Source organism: Eulemur rufifrons, chromosome 28, assembly GCF_041146395.1.
Source record: "Eulemur rufifrons isolate Redbay chromosome 28, OSU_ERuf_1, whole genome shotgun sequence".
Lineage (NCBI taxonomy): Eukaryota > Metazoa > Chordata > Mammalia > Primates > Lemuridae > Eulemur > Eulemur rufifrons.
The window spans coordinates 4,828,238-4,843,835 of NC_091010.1; the positions used below are offsets into that span (position 1 = coordinate 4,828,238).

Sequence of the window (15,598 nt, forward strand, 5' to 3'; positions counted from 1 at the left end):
GAACATACATTTTGGGGGGCCAGGGGCAGAATGTTACAGACTGAATGCATGTCCCCTCCCAAAATCCGTATGTTGACGCTCTAAGCCCCAGTGTGGCCGTATATGGAGTCAGACAGTAATTAAGATTAAATTGGGTCATAAGGGTGGGGCCCTAATCTGACAGGACTAGTGTCCTTATTATAAACAGCGACACCAGAGAGCACTAGCACTCTTTCCCACTCTGTACGCACACAGCAAGGAAAGGCCATGTGAGGACACAGTGAGGAGGAGCCGTCTGCAAGCCAGGCAGAGAGCCCTTATCAGAAACCAACCCTGTTGGACCTTGATCTGGGACTTCCAGCCTCCAGAACTGTGAGAAAATAAATTTCTGTTGTTTAAGCTGCCTAGTCTGCGGTATTTTGTTATGGGAGCCTGAGCAGACCAATACTCTGACAAAAACTGGGAAGCACTGAGGTAATGTGTTATTTAAAGCTAAATTCCTCACTTGTAATAATAGAGCATAACAAAATGACGTCTAAAGTATACTGGCTACTGTTACGATAACTACCAGAAAACCTAAAATCCATGATTAGAAAAGATGGGGGGGGTCCATAGTGAAATTTTTACTTTTCATTTTTTATGCTTATATAGTTTTTCTAAAACCATGTATATTACTTTCATCAACCATTTAAAAATTTAACATAATTTGCAAAGAAAAGTTAAAATATAGTATCATTCAGGTCTACTTTTATGATTTTTACCATATGTATCCTTGCTTGTCAATTTTCAATCAACATTTTTTAGCCTGTATCAACTGATTTTACTTTATTTTCAACTGAAACTGTTTATAGTTATATTTTTCTGATATACATTAAAATATGTAATTATTTAAAATGTTCAACATGTAACAACTAATATCACCTCATGTTCCAAGAATAATGTAGAGGTCGAGGTCACACTTTGAAAAACACTACTTGATACATTTGTCATTATTTATCATGGTGGCTTAAAACCATAGTAAATATATGAGAGAATGGATTCCTCTCATTTTTTCTAATCAAATCCCTCCACAAGTGACATCACTGATAAAATTTTAAAAATCTGAGTATTTGAATTTCCCGTATTAGAATGACTAGATTACACCAACTATAACTTAAGAATAATTCACAAAGCTAAAAGTTAAAGCTTAAAAACTTTTTAGGGTTGTTAAAACCAAATGCTTGCCAGGCGCAGTGGCTCACACCTGTAATCCTAGCACTCTTGGAGGTCGAGGCAGGAGGATTGCTTGAGTTGAGGAGTTCGAGACCAGCCTGAGCAAGACTGAGAACCCGTCTTTACTAAACATAGAAAGAAATTATCTAGACAACTAAAAATACATATAGAAAAAATTAGCCGAGCATGGTGGCGCATGCCTGTAATTCCAGCAATTCGGGAGGCTGAGGCAGGAGGATTGCTTGAGCCCAGGAGTTTCAGGTTGCTGTGAGCTAGGCTGACACCACGGCACTCTAGCCCGGGCAACAGAGCGAGACTGTCTCAAAAAAAAAAAAAAAAAAAAAAAAAAAACAAAACCCCAAATGCTTGCTGTTTTTTAAAAAAATGCAGAAAATAAAGTTTGTCATACGAGTTTAGCTAAATAAACAATGTAAATGCCTTTCTATCATGGTTAAGTTGTCCAATACAACAATTAATTAATGTTTAACCAGTGCCTATATGCAAGTCACTCTGCTAATTGCTGGGAATGCAAAGACTTGTTAAAATTTACTGTAAGAATTTAAGGCATAGGCCAGGTGCAGTGGCTCACACCTGTAATCCCAGCACTTTGGGAGGCCGAAGCCAGGAGTTTGAGAAAAGCCTGGGCAACAGCCAGACCTCATCTCTACACAAAAAATAGAAAAATTAGCCAGGCATGGTGGCATGTGACTGTAGTCCCAGCTGCTTAAGAGGCTGAGGTAGGAGGATGGCTTGAGCCCAGGAGTTTCAGGTTGCTGTGAGCTAGGCTGATGCTACGGCACTCTACCCTGGGCAACAGAGCGAGACTCTGTCTCAAAAAAAAAAAAAAAAAAAAAGAATTTGAATAATAAAGAAATGCCCCTCGATAATGGTATACCTTGTTGAATTTGAAGTGCTTCATCTCTCAGTGACTTAGAAACTAGCAGAAAGTCTCAACTTTGATCAAAATCTTTGGCAAAACTTAAAACAAGACTTATTTCTTCTTATAGTCTTGGTTTAAAAGCGCAGTACAATCTGTGGATTTTGGTATCTGCAGGGGGTCCTGGAACCAATCCCCCACAGATACCGAGGGACAACTATGTTTCAAATGACTATTTAAATCTCTCTTTCTTATAAAAATTATACTTGGCTTCCTTATTCAATTCTTTTAGGCCATGAACTTTTTGTAAAGTTATTGGGAAAGACTTTATATGACAATTATAAAACATTTGCTGTAACTACTCATGATTTTGTACAAGTCTTTATGATGTAAGGGGAATTGGTTGACTTTGCATATTAAAATAAACTGAAATATAAGAAAACAAAAAAAATAATAAATAAAAAGCATAGTACACTAAGCATGTATCAAGTATGCCCTAAGCATTCATATTTATTTATAGAATAAATATGCTTTGGTCCATTTTTTAGCAGTCTATCTATATAACAGAATTCTTATATTTCAAATATCTAAAGCACATGTTTTCTTGGTAAGAGAGGACAAACTGAATTACTCACTAACACAGATGAAATTATTTTTCATCAACCTATATCCACTCCTCTTAAAAAGTATGCCTTCAACTTCTCATTGCCTGGCTCCTCTGCTAAATTTTCACTATCACCTTTTGCAAATGTACTTCCCTCTTTCTCTGACGGCATCTGTCTTCACTGACATTTAATCTTTTATAGAGAGCAAGGGAAGTGAGCTCTCCAGTTCACTCAACCTTGAGTGGAGGAGGCGGCCCTACACGGCCCCTAAATTAGTCTGCTGGTACCCCTGCAGAGCCCAGAGCTGCGGTTAACTCGAGATGCCTGCCAGCTGTTTACCACGGTTCAGCATCAGCCGCAACGGAGCCTCAGTAAAGCAAGTGGCCTCCCCAAAGTCTGAATGGCATATTGGTTACCCCTGGGGAGCAGCATCCTTACACCCTAAAAGAACACTATTCTACTGACAGTCATTTTGTCCGAAGAGAATAAATTATGATTTTATTTAATTAAATGGTTTTATAAAAGGCGTGTTTATGAAGGAAAAATTCTTGTAAATAACCAAGTAATCAAACTCATAATGAAACTGAATATTTATTTGAATTTCTGCTGGTAATAGCACTCAACATGTAAGAAAAACAAATCAAGCTGTGAGATTTTGTTTTAAATATAGACAATTTTCAAAAAGGGAAACGTTGCTTTCTGTATTTAATAGCAATACGTGGGACATCCATTTTAAAACTACCATTCAAAAAGTGTTTTTAAGAAATATACTATTAACATGATGTGTTTTACAGAATGGATACATATATGAATGCCAATGTGAATGTGGAAGAAATATAGATGTGTTAAAAACCACATGGGAAAACCAAATGTTTTTATAAAAAGTAGCTTGAAATAAAAAAGAACTTGCTAGTAAACCCAGTAAACTTTCACACATGGGCATGTGGGATATTTTTTAAAAATCCCCACCCATTTCACCTCTGCAAAAAATAGAAAGAAAGAGAGAGAGAGAGAGAGAGCCTGAGAGAAAGAGAGAGAGAGAGAGAAAGAAAGGAAGGGGGAAAAAACATGGTCAATTTGAGTAGAGCCATCAGATGACCACTAATTTCCATACAACGTGGAAGCCTGGTTACACAGTCAATATTAACTCCCTAAAGTGCATCCTTTGAAGACTTGTCTAGTGAAACTGCAATATCAAATACAAAACACTTAACACAAGACATGCGATAACAAAACTAAATCATATAGTGAAGTTTTTAAAACTACTTTTAACATGTTTGATTCACCAAAGAATAAAGATGGCAAATACAGTAGCATTCTCATTCTCCAACAGTATGCATTATATGCTTTTGTTATTTGGCAAATCTTTTGGAGTCGGACAAAAATAATGCAGTCTAAACAAATATTTCTTCTTTCGTTATAATACGATTCCTCAGGCAGAACAGTAAGATGCAGAGGAAGAGTTAGATTTTTGGAAGTTTTGGTGCATTAACCACAGGATTTGCCTCCTGCAAGTATCTCCTCCCTGCACTCTTGTAATCATAGGTGCAGCCGTGAGTTTCTGCATAGCGATGAGATGCACAGAAGTTCTTTCCACATCTAAAGTACAAAAAAAGTTTACGTGAATAGTCACATTTCTATGAAAGGCTCGTCTCTTGGGGAGAGAGGAGCTTGACTTCAGTTAGTCCAACAGGAGCCCTTTGGTTCGTTAGTGCTGACATTGCCCTTCCACTCATGAACAAGCACAAACATCCCCCAAAGAACACATTAATTGTCTATGACTACGACAGTTTATAATAAAGAATCCATTATAGAATGACACAGGGTATAGATCTTTATGAGTAGTAAAACTACAGAAGCTCACAAATATGCCCACTACTTCTCTTATACCTAGTAAATGTGAAAGAACTCTGAATTTCTGAGAAATTCAGTCTCAAGAGAAAATTAAATTTTGTAAAATCAAACTATGGCATGAAATGATTTTTAAAAATATTTCTAGCAGCAAGATAAGCTGTCTTTATTTGACTAGAATACACTCGAAAAAGCACCAGTTATTTTCAATGCCTGGCCTCAACCTCGGGGCAGACACCGTCCTTGGAGGATATTAATCAATGCTAATGAAATAAGTAATTATGGGAAGAAAAATTCATTATTTTTTGAAAAAACATTATTCATCTATTTTGAAAAAACATTATTCATCTATTTTGAAATCAAAGTGTACCATATAACTGTTAAAAATTATAGTTCCTTTTTTTGGTTCAATTAAAAATAGAATCTTGAGGGAGCGGTTCTTCCAGGCAATGATCAAACAAAAACCAAGTAAGTTTATTATAAGACAAGGTATATTCTCCCACTGGTTTAAAACTCCTAATTTAAAGGGCAGGGGACAATCTGAGTTTGCCTTTTGAAAACCCGTAAGCTATGTACTTGCTCTTTGCTTCAGTCAGTTAGGAGTTCAACTAAGGGTTGCTATTTAATTGTTTTTGTTTTTTTTTTTTTTTGATACAGGGTCTTGCTCTGTTGCCCGGGCTAGAGTGCAGTGGTGTTATCATAGCTCACTGCAACTTCAAACTCCTGGGCTCAAGCAATCCTCCTGCCTCAGCCTCCCGAGTAGCTGGGACTACAAGCATGTACCACCATGCCTAGCTAATTTTCCTGTAGTTTTTGGAGATGGGGTCTTGCTCCATTGCCCAGGCTGGTCTCAAACTCCTGGCCTCAAGTGATCCTCCTGCCTCAGCCTCCTCAAACTGCTAGGATTACTGGCGTGAGCCACCTCACCCAGCCAACATTATCTTAATGATGTTATTATGAATGGCCAATTTAAATAATGTTTTATTTTGTATAATCCCCAAGCTGGGTCACCACAGAGAAAGCATCTCAGCTTCTCTAGCTGGCCAACCTGCCTGCATTCGTAGCTCGTAGCCAGTCCTGTTTTCTTTCCACAAAGAAAACAATGCTTTTTTGTTTTCTTCTTTGTTTGAATAGGGGCTTTCACAGGTGGGAGGTGATGAATACATTCTCCTGTTTAGAGAAAGGACACCTTGATTAATACAGGCATAAAATTCTAAATGTGAAATACTATTAAGCAAACACAAAACACATTCCTATCAAAGTAAACATTTAAGCCATAAAAATTAATTTGTGATATTTTTATATCTAAAATTATTTATAGAATCTATAAGTAAAGGTGTAGTAGAACTTTTTTTTAAAGACATGGTAGGTTTCTACTGATTAAGACTTACACGTTTAAGCGTTTTTGTACATATCACCTTTCTGATTATTAAGGGCAAACAGTTCATATAAAATATACCAAACTTTCACAGAGAATCAAGAAAATGTCTATTTCTAAATTTTTTTTTTTTTTTTTTGAGACAGAGTCTCACTTTATTGCCCGGGCTAGAGTGAGTGCCGTGGCGTCAGCCTAGCTCACAGCAACCTCAAACTCCTGGGCTTAAGTGATCCTCCTGCTCAGCCTCCCAACTAGCTGGGACTACAGGCATGTGCCACCATGCCCGGCTAATTTTTTCTATATATATTTTTAGTTGTCCAGATAATTTCTTTCTATATTTAGTAGAGACGGGGTCTCGCTCTTGCTCAGGCTGGTCTCGAATTCCTGACCTCGAGCGATCCACCCACCTCGGCCTCCCAGAGTGCTAGGATTACAGGTGTGAGCCACCGCGCCCGGCCTATTTCTAAATCTTATTTGATGAGACCTCTGAGAAAAAAGGAATTGCAGTACAATCATTTTATTCATTCACAACCAGAAGGAACACCAGAGTATCATGAAACTGGTCTTTTAGTCCTGATTACACCAAGAAAATAAATTCATGAGCAAGTCATTTATTCTTTCAAAACTTCAATTTGTCCATTTTTCAGATAATAGAACACATACTTTTCTCCCGAGGTAACTAAGTGCTTTAAGGCTGCGGTCTGTGGCCTGTGGGAACTGGGCCGCACAGCAGGAGGTGAGCACCAGGCTAGCCAGTGACGCTCCATCTGTATTTACAGCTGCTCCCCATCACTCGCATCACCACCTGAGCTCCGCCCCCATCAGAGCAGTGTGGCCCTTAGATTCTTATAGGAGCGGGAACCCTACTGTGAACTGCCCACACGAGGGATCTAGGTTGTGCGCTCCTTGTGAGAACCTGACGCCTGATGACCTGAGGCGGAGCTGAGGCGGTGATATTAGCACTGGGGAGCGGCTGCAAATACAGATTATCATTAGCAGACAGGCTTGACTGCACAATAAATGCAATGCGCTTGAATCATCCTGAAACCATCCCCGCCCCCTGCCACCCCAGTCCGTGGAAAAATTGTCTTTCATAAGCCAGTCCCTGGTGCCAAAAAGGATGGAGATCGCTGCTTTAAGGTGAAACACTTTTGTATATGTAAAAAACAATCTGAAAATTTTAAGTATGTTATAATTATATAAAATATCACATTATCAATATGACTAACATAGTGCATGGCTCAATTTCACAGTACTACTAGTTTTCCAAAAATTTTACTAAATTCCGTACTATTGTACCAACTTGGTTTTTTACTCTAAAAATAAAAGCACATCTGTTATTATGTGAGAAAGAATTAAATCCGTTTCTTTCATCACTAAGGGAAATGTCTTTTAGAATTGATCAAAATGCCAAGAGCCCCGTCATAAGCAGACAGGTTCAAAGTCACCATCTGCAGTTGATAGAAAACCAGTACAAGTACACAAATGCTTGGTGGCACGCAAAGGGCAAGAAATGAAAGGCAAAGCAAGCAAGCACGAACAAGTGGAAGGAACGGGAAGAACAATGGCAGTGTCAGTGGTGCTGGCACCTGGTTTCCACTACGGAAAAGAGTTTCAGAGGCCTGAGTTTAATGTTTATTTAGCACCTAGAAGTCTCTGAAAATCCTTCAAGAGTTCAAAAAATTGGATTTACAATGAATTAGTGCGATGCTTTTTGCCAGAACCCAGATTGGGTACTTGGTATGCAAACCCCACAAAATTAAGTCTGCTTTATTACCAGTCTGAGATACTCTCCCAGATCTTCCACAAAACTGAAAACAAAATTTGAAACAACTAACTGAATGACTCCTAACGGTGCCTTGCTACCAACTCAGTTAGTAAGAGCTTTCTGTCGCAAGTATACTTAAGGGACCAAGAACATTTCACAAAGGTGATGGGGTGCTTCCCACTTCTTAAAAAAAAAAAAAAAAGGCACTTGCACAGGACACAGAGAGAAGGCATATATTACAGGGCATCCAGTGAAAGGTCGTCCACTCAAAACCATTTTTAAATTCAGTCTTAGGATATTCTTTCTCCCTTAAACAATGGGGGAAGAATCTGTTGATGATAACTAAGTTTGATAGTTACATTTTCGTTTTTTCCTTTCCTTTGGGGATGCTTAACTCAATATTTTCCAAATGTTTTTTTATTCAAGAACTCTTGTGAATGTACAGAGACAGAGAACACATTAGTGACACAGAAATGACGTGGCACAAAAACGTAACAGCATCTCCTATGAAAACAGTTTCCATACATCCTTGTGCCCAGTGAAAACTATTGGTCAACTGCTCCATGCCAGAAACCATCACTAATATTATATCTGTTCCCTATATATTGTCCCCAATAGGAAAAATCCAAATTCCTTGGACTGGCATTCAGGGTCTTATGTGTTCAATATCATAGCTTCTAACTTTTCACAGTCATTTCCTGTTATTTACCACATCATACCCACCCTGAATGATGCCAGGTCCACTCACACATCCACAATGTCTTCTAAAATGCTCTATTCCAACTTGTCAACCTAGTGAAATTTTTCTTATACTGTAAGACATCATCAATCATCAGCTTCTCTTTGAAGCCTTCTCTCAATGTGTAATGAACATATGAATAAAGAAAAATTCTATAAAATAATGTCAAGGTGAAGAGTTGCTTTTCAGAACAAGATGAAAAATATTTAGAATAATTCACTTGTTTGGCATTTCTTAGTCCAATATTTGATCTAACATGATGATCTATAAAAACATCCAACAGAAAGGCAGCCAAAAAAGTAATAAATTAGTGTTCTAGATGCAAGTTTGGTAATTATCTGCCTGAAAATGATGGCTAAAACTATGAGAATGGATAAAGTTCCCAAGGGAGACCCTATAAAGAAAAGAGGACCAATGGAGGAATTTGGTAAGTCAATTAAATAAAATTTACACCAAAACTTACACAGAATCTGTTAGGTCATTCAGAATGATACAGTCAGTTATTACTGTGAGAGGAAATGGCTGAAAGTCACACAGTTCTAGTTTGGGGAATTATCACTGTAGGTACCAGCTGATGCCTGGAACCTAAATGAAATTATTATATTAAAAAAAGTATATATCTGGGGACAAGCAGAGGACTGGTTAAAAAAAAAAGTAAAGACAAAATTGATGTAAACAACAAAACACAAACCAAAATAAAAATCTACAACACGATATCCCAGAACTTTTTAAAAAAGAAAGAAAGAAAACCAAACCTATTTCAAGAATGAGGGCCTCAAAAATCAAATAAGATAAGGATGCGGAGGCTCGCACTGCATTTGAAATTATGGAGATCTTCGGTGACCTCAGCAATAGCAATTTCAGAGAAGGAGTGACAAGAGAAGTGAGAAAGCACTGATGTCTGCCTCCAAACTGAGCTAACAGAGGTGAGTGCAACGCAAATTTCCAAGAGGCTTACCTGTGAGTTAGGGCGGGATGGACTTGAGTACATGTTAAGGAAAAACAACTATAACATTAAAAGTGGATATATTATAGTAATCAAAAGTGTGGGGCTGGGTGTGGTGGCTCACACCTGTAATCCCAGCACTTTGAGGGGCCAAGGCGAGAGGATTGCTTGAGGCCAGGAGGGTTAGACCAGCCAGGGCAACACAGTGAGACCCCATCTCTACCAAAAAAATTAAAAAATTAGTTGGGTGTGGTGGGGCACACCTGTAGTCCCAGCTACTCGGGAGGGTCACTTGAGCCCAGGAGTTTGAAGTTGCAGTGAGCTATGACCGCGTCACTGCATTCCAGCCTGCATGACAGAGAGAGACCCTATCTCTTAAAAAAAAAAAAAGAACAAACAAAAACAGAAAACAGTGTGGTATGGACATAAAGACAGACACACAGACCAGTGGAATAGACAGCCCAGAAACAAACCCTTGCACATATGGCCAACAAGGATGCCAAGACCATTCAGTGGGGAAGGACACTCTTTTCAACAAAAACTGGAAGTCCACATGCAAAAGAATGAAATTAGACCCGTGCCTTATAAAAATTAACTCAAAATGGATCAAAGACCAACGTAAGACATAAAAACCATAAAACTTCTAGAAGGAAACATAAGAGAAAAGCTTCATGACATTGGATTTGTTGGTGATTTCTTAGATATGACACCAAAGGCACAGGTAACAGAGGAGAAAATAGACAAGTTGGACTTCATGAAAATCAAGAACTTTCATGCATTAAAAGATAATATGAAAAGAGTAAAGAGGCAACTCACAGAGTGGAAGAAAATTCTGCAAATCATTTAAATGATAAGGGATTAGTATCTAGAATATATAAACAATTAAAACTCAACAACAAAAAAATCAACCAATCTGATTAAAAAATGGGCAAAGAACATGACTAGACATTTCTCCAAAAAGGATATACAAATGGCCAATAAGCACATGAGACTAATCATCAGGGAATCTATTTCACTAATTAGGGAATCAACATTACTAATCATTACAGAAATGCAAATCAAAGCCACAATGACAACACCTCACACCTACTAGGATGGCTACTAGCAAAAAACCAGAAAATAAGTGTTGATGGAGATGTGGAGAAATTGGAATCCTTGTGCGCTGTTGGCAGGAATGTATTAATAACATGGCATAGCAACTGTTGAAACAATATGGTGGTTTCTAAAAAAATTCAGAATAGAAATAGCATATGATCCAGCAATTTCAATTCTGGGTATGTACCCAAAAGAATTGAAAGCAGTGTCTCAAAGAGGTTTTTGTACATCCATGTTCATAGCACCATTATTTACAACAGCTAAGTGTGGAAGCAACACAAGTGTTTATCGACAGATGAATGGATAAACAAAACGTGACATATATATATATATATATATATATATATAATGGAATATCAGCCTTAAAAAAGAAGAAAATTATGACACATGCTACAACATGGATTAAACTTGAGGACATTATTATAAGTGAAATAAGCCACTCACAAAAATACAAATATTGTATGATTCTACTTACATGAGATACTGAGTACTTCAAAAGATCAGAGAGAAGAAACAAAATGGTGGTTGCCAGGGACTGGCAGTGGGGTGGGGAGGGGAGTAAGAAGTTAGTGTTTAATGAGTACAAAGTTTCAGTTTTGCAAGATGAAAAGTGTTCTGGAGAAGGATGGTTGTAATGGTTGCCAACAATGTGAATGTACTTAATGCCACTGAACTGTACACTTAAAAGTGGTTAAAATGGTAAATTTCATGTTATATTTTACCACAATAAAAAAATTGAAAAAAATAAGTATATATATTAAGACTTTATATCCCGAGGTCTTATGCTGGAATGAAAAATGAACCTTAAGTGTCTCTTTAAAAACATAAAACTCACATAACAACCATAATATATAAAGTATCTTTATTTTTTATTTATTTATTTATTTATTTTGAGACAGTCTCGCTCTGTTCCCCGGGCTAGAGTGCCGTGGTGTCAGCCTAGCTCACAGCAACCTGAAACTCTTGGGCTCAAGCAATCCTACTGCCTCAGCCTCCCGAGTAGCTGGGACTACAGGCATGCTCCACCATGCTTGGCTAAGTTTTTCTATATATTTGTAGTTGTCCAGCTAATTTCTTTCTATTTTTAGTAGAGACGGGGTCTTGCTCTTGCTCAGGCTGGTCGTGAACTCCCAAGCTCAAACGATCCACCCGCCTCTGCCTCTCAGAGTGCTAGAATTACAGGCGTGAGCCACTGCGCCCGGCCTATAAAGTATCTTTAAAACCTTAGGGCTACAAAAGTGGCACGTCTTTGGTAATGAGTTTCCTATCCCTGGTCCAGGTACTAAAACATAGAAGAACATAGCTTCGTTCCTCCTTGAAAATAATGACTGGCTGGCACATCTTTACGGTGTTGTTACTACTGGTAGAAGGAGTGCTAATGTTATAGTCGCTTTCGCTACTATGCCTTGGAAAGGGCTGGTCCTAGAGACTGTCTCTTTTTATCCAGAAATAACCAGCTCTTCAAAAATAGATTCTTAACCACCACCCTTGCTACTGGACCATGATGTCAAAAAAACATTTTTCTACGGTAATTCCTCAAAACCCATATGGCTCCATAGTGGCCAGTGACTAATGCGTTGGGAACTACATGTTAATTATTCAGTGATCTTGTTTTGTTCCCATAGATCATACCTCTTCCCAAATAAGAGATCTACTTCAATTTTTGTTTAATTCTTCGTATGTGTCCTACAGACTCTCATAATCGTTTTCTTAATTGAAAAAAAGTTTAAGAGTTTACTCTGTACAAACCCCAGAGAACGTTCTTTTCATGTTTGAAAATTCAGCAGTATGTATATAATAATGTCATTATAAGCCTTTTATTGTTTTCAAAATTATCTGTAACTCACCTACTCTCTTCCCTGCTGCTGCGTTATTTCCATTCATTCCAATACCACGGGCAGACTACAATTAAAACACAAAACATCTACAAAGGTGAGTCAATGGAGCATAGAAGAAATTACCAAACATGAAATACCTGTATTTTATTACTAAGATGATGTCGGGCTTTCATTTTAAATTATTTAACTTTTATTTAATGAAATTAACTTTGAACCTGTTTCTTACATCTAGCAATACTGTATTACTTATCTTTAAGAGAGTAAAATTTGATGGCTCAAAATTGATAGTTCTTACTTGAAAAGAACATATAAAATATTTAGCTTTTAAAAATACAAGATAAACTGTTTACATGAACTTATTTTCAAATTACAGTCCTCCATTCAGGAATAAAACATTACTTAAAATACAATCATCAAAAAGAATTTCTACAAACTGGATAAACATTTTCAGAAAAACTTATGGAAAAAATCCAATCTAAGGCCTCCTATTTATATAAACAAAAAACAAACTTTAAATATGTTAAATCACCACAAGGGTAACTAGTAGAGAATGTTGAAAGGAAAATACTTACTAGAAAAAATTCTGTAGGTTCTAAATGGGGAGAACTTTTCCTAAGGCTTTCTTCCCGCAAATGCTGGAGGTTTGCAGACAGCCCAATTCCAGAAGTCCGAAGCCTGCCCGCCCCGCGTGTGCTGTGTAAACTGTCTCTGCTTGCATTCCGGGCCAGTGAAGCAAGAAAACTGATGTTATTTACACAACCAACAGGCTCTTTGGAAGCCTTGTTAGCTATTTCTGTGGTATCTCGAGCCTCGACTTTGGAAATATCAGATCTTTTCCTAGGTGAATCAACTTTAACACCTCGAAAGCGAGTAGTCCTAGAGAAAGAAGAATCAGTCATGTTTCGAACATCCGTTGACCGGAGCACATTTGGTGACGCAGAGGACTGGAGGTTCCCAGACTCTAAACATTTGGACTGTCTTTGTGGTTTCACTAGAGAATTATGCAGTGACATTGATGCAGAACGGCGAAGAGGTGACAAGAGTCTATTCTTGTGAGGACTTAATTCACGGTGGTTAAGAACAGTAGCCTCTACTGATTCACTGCTCAGCATTCTTGAAACATGTTTAAGCTGCTGCTCTGTAGCTTTCAACCCTTTAACACCGTTGGTGAGTAAGGACTCTGAATCTACCTTCCGTGTGCCACTGCTCTGTTCTTCAGCATTTCTTTCTGTAAATGAAGTACATGAACCCGCTTCAGGTAGAAGTGATTCTTCAGTTGCACACTCTTCTAAAGTTGGAAATGAGACAGTGTCATTCTCATTATTAGATGTCAAGTTTCCTGAAAAGTGTTTTGTCTGCCTAGTCAGGGATGCTCCAAGATGGAGAACAGAATCACCAAGCTCTTTGTCATTTTCAAATTCCACATGGGGTATGTGAGGTGGTAGTTTGATGCTACCATTGGAATGAGACAGTGTGTTACTCTCCCAGTTACCATCTTCTTTAAGAAACTCACTAGTGATGGATGATGCGGGTCTGTCGGCAGGGGGCTGAGTTGCCAGCGCTGAAACTGCACTCCTGGATGTGTCAGACAGATACGTATTCCCAGGAGAAGGTAAACAAGACTGCCCAATGTGGGGGAGGACCCTTAACAATCTGTGACGAGCTGCTGCCGTGGAACCACTAGATGGTCGAGGAACAATAGGTGGGCGAGGTTTTACTTTGACAGCTTTCTTAGGCTAAAAGAAAAGAGTGAATACATAATGTCTTTACATAGTCATTGTCTCTGCCCGTGGACAAAAATTAATGAAGGGAGAAAATGTTACTTACCATACATAACATATTGGAATTTTATTACCTCAATTTAGAATGTTTAAAAAGATTAAAATCTTAAGATTATGACTGAGAAGAATTTTGCTATCGTCCCTGGGTATAATTTTCTGAGAATGTTAAAGAAAAAGAATTTTGTTTATTTCCTCACTATTGATTATTTCTCAGAGTTTTACTGAGAAGAAAACAAATTGATTATATTAGACATGCTATTGTTGACCCTATTATTAGATCCCCAATAATTTTTCCTAGTAGGATGAATAAATGTTTGACGAGGTAGGTATGCAGGAAAAATAGTTCACAGGCCTCAACTGCTATCCTTGAAAAGACTTGCTTGCAATGTTGGCCTTGACTGGCTTCTGGGAACTTGTATTTCAGGAGGATTCCCATCACTCTAACTGGTAAGAGGGGCTCATTGTGCCTTAACAGCGCGACAATATGGTTTATGCTGAACACCTGCTTTCCTTCCGGTACTCTGTAATGTACATGTTAGGCAGAGGGTGCCACATGAGCAGGCCAAATAAAATTCCTGGGCACAGAGTCTCTAATGAGCTTCCCTGGTAGAAAACATTTTACATGTGCTGTCACCACTCATGGATGGAGGAATTAAGCACATCGTCCTTCACTGGACAAGGACGCTAGGAAGCTTGTGCCTGATTTCCTCTGGACTTGGCTCTGTGCACTTTTTCCCTTTGCTGATTTTGCTTTGTATCTTTTCATATAATAAATCTTACCCATGTGGACAACAATATACTATATATAGTATTAATACTATAGTCCTGTGAATCTTCCTAGCAAATCATCAAACCTGGTGGTCTTGGGGGTCCCTTGGCACAGGAGGTTTTAACAAAAGTATCACAAAAATTTATGATCTTACAGATAAAGTCAAGAATTAAAGATAAGAAAACTTTAGCTCTTAAAAACAAACAAACAAAATGGTAGTGAACAGGCATCAGGATAGGATGGAATATCTGACAACATACCAACATTCTCATCTAAAAGAAATATAAAACATATTAAAATGCAAGAAAAGCCAGATAATTCAGTGGATACTAGCTGAGGCAAGAATAACTAGAGGAGTTAAAAAGGAAGAACCTTGGAAAGATCAACTGGCTCCTATAGCTGTTTGTTTGTTTCTGAGACAGAGTCTCACTCTGTTGCCTGGGCTAGAGTGCAGTGGCGTCATCATAGCTCACAGCAACCTCAAACTTCTGGGCTCAAGCGATCCTATTGCCTCAGCCTCCCAACTAGCTGGGAGTACAGGCGCACACCACCACACTTGGCTAATTTTTCTATATTTTGTAGAGACAGGGTCTCACTCTTGCTGGTCTCAAACTCCTGACCTCAAGTGATCCTCCCACCCCGGCCCCCCAGAGTGCTAGGATTACAGGTGTGAGCCACTGCGCCCAGTCTTATGTCTGCTTTTATCTTAGGGCCATTGTCTTGCCAATCTGCAATTCCATATCCAGCAAAAATATTCTTC

General features: G+C 38.3%; 1 protein-coding gene across 1 annotated transcript in view; it reads right to left on the reverse strand.

Moving 5' to 3' along the window:
- Positions 1-3,493: 3,493 nt before the first annotated feature.
- Positions 3,494-15,598, reverse strand: part of ZFAND4 (zinc finger AN1-type containing 4) — a 66,792-nt gene continuing 54,687 nt past the window's right edge. The window contains 4 exon segments of the mRNA XM_069460400.1: positions 3,494-4,272; positions 5,577-5,694; positions 12,298-12,352; positions 12,861-14,024. Coding sequence (XP_069316501.1) covers positions 4,137-4,272; positions 5,577-5,694; positions 12,298-12,352; positions 12,861-14,024 — 1,473 coding nt within the window. The 3' untranslated portion in view covers positions 3,494-4,136.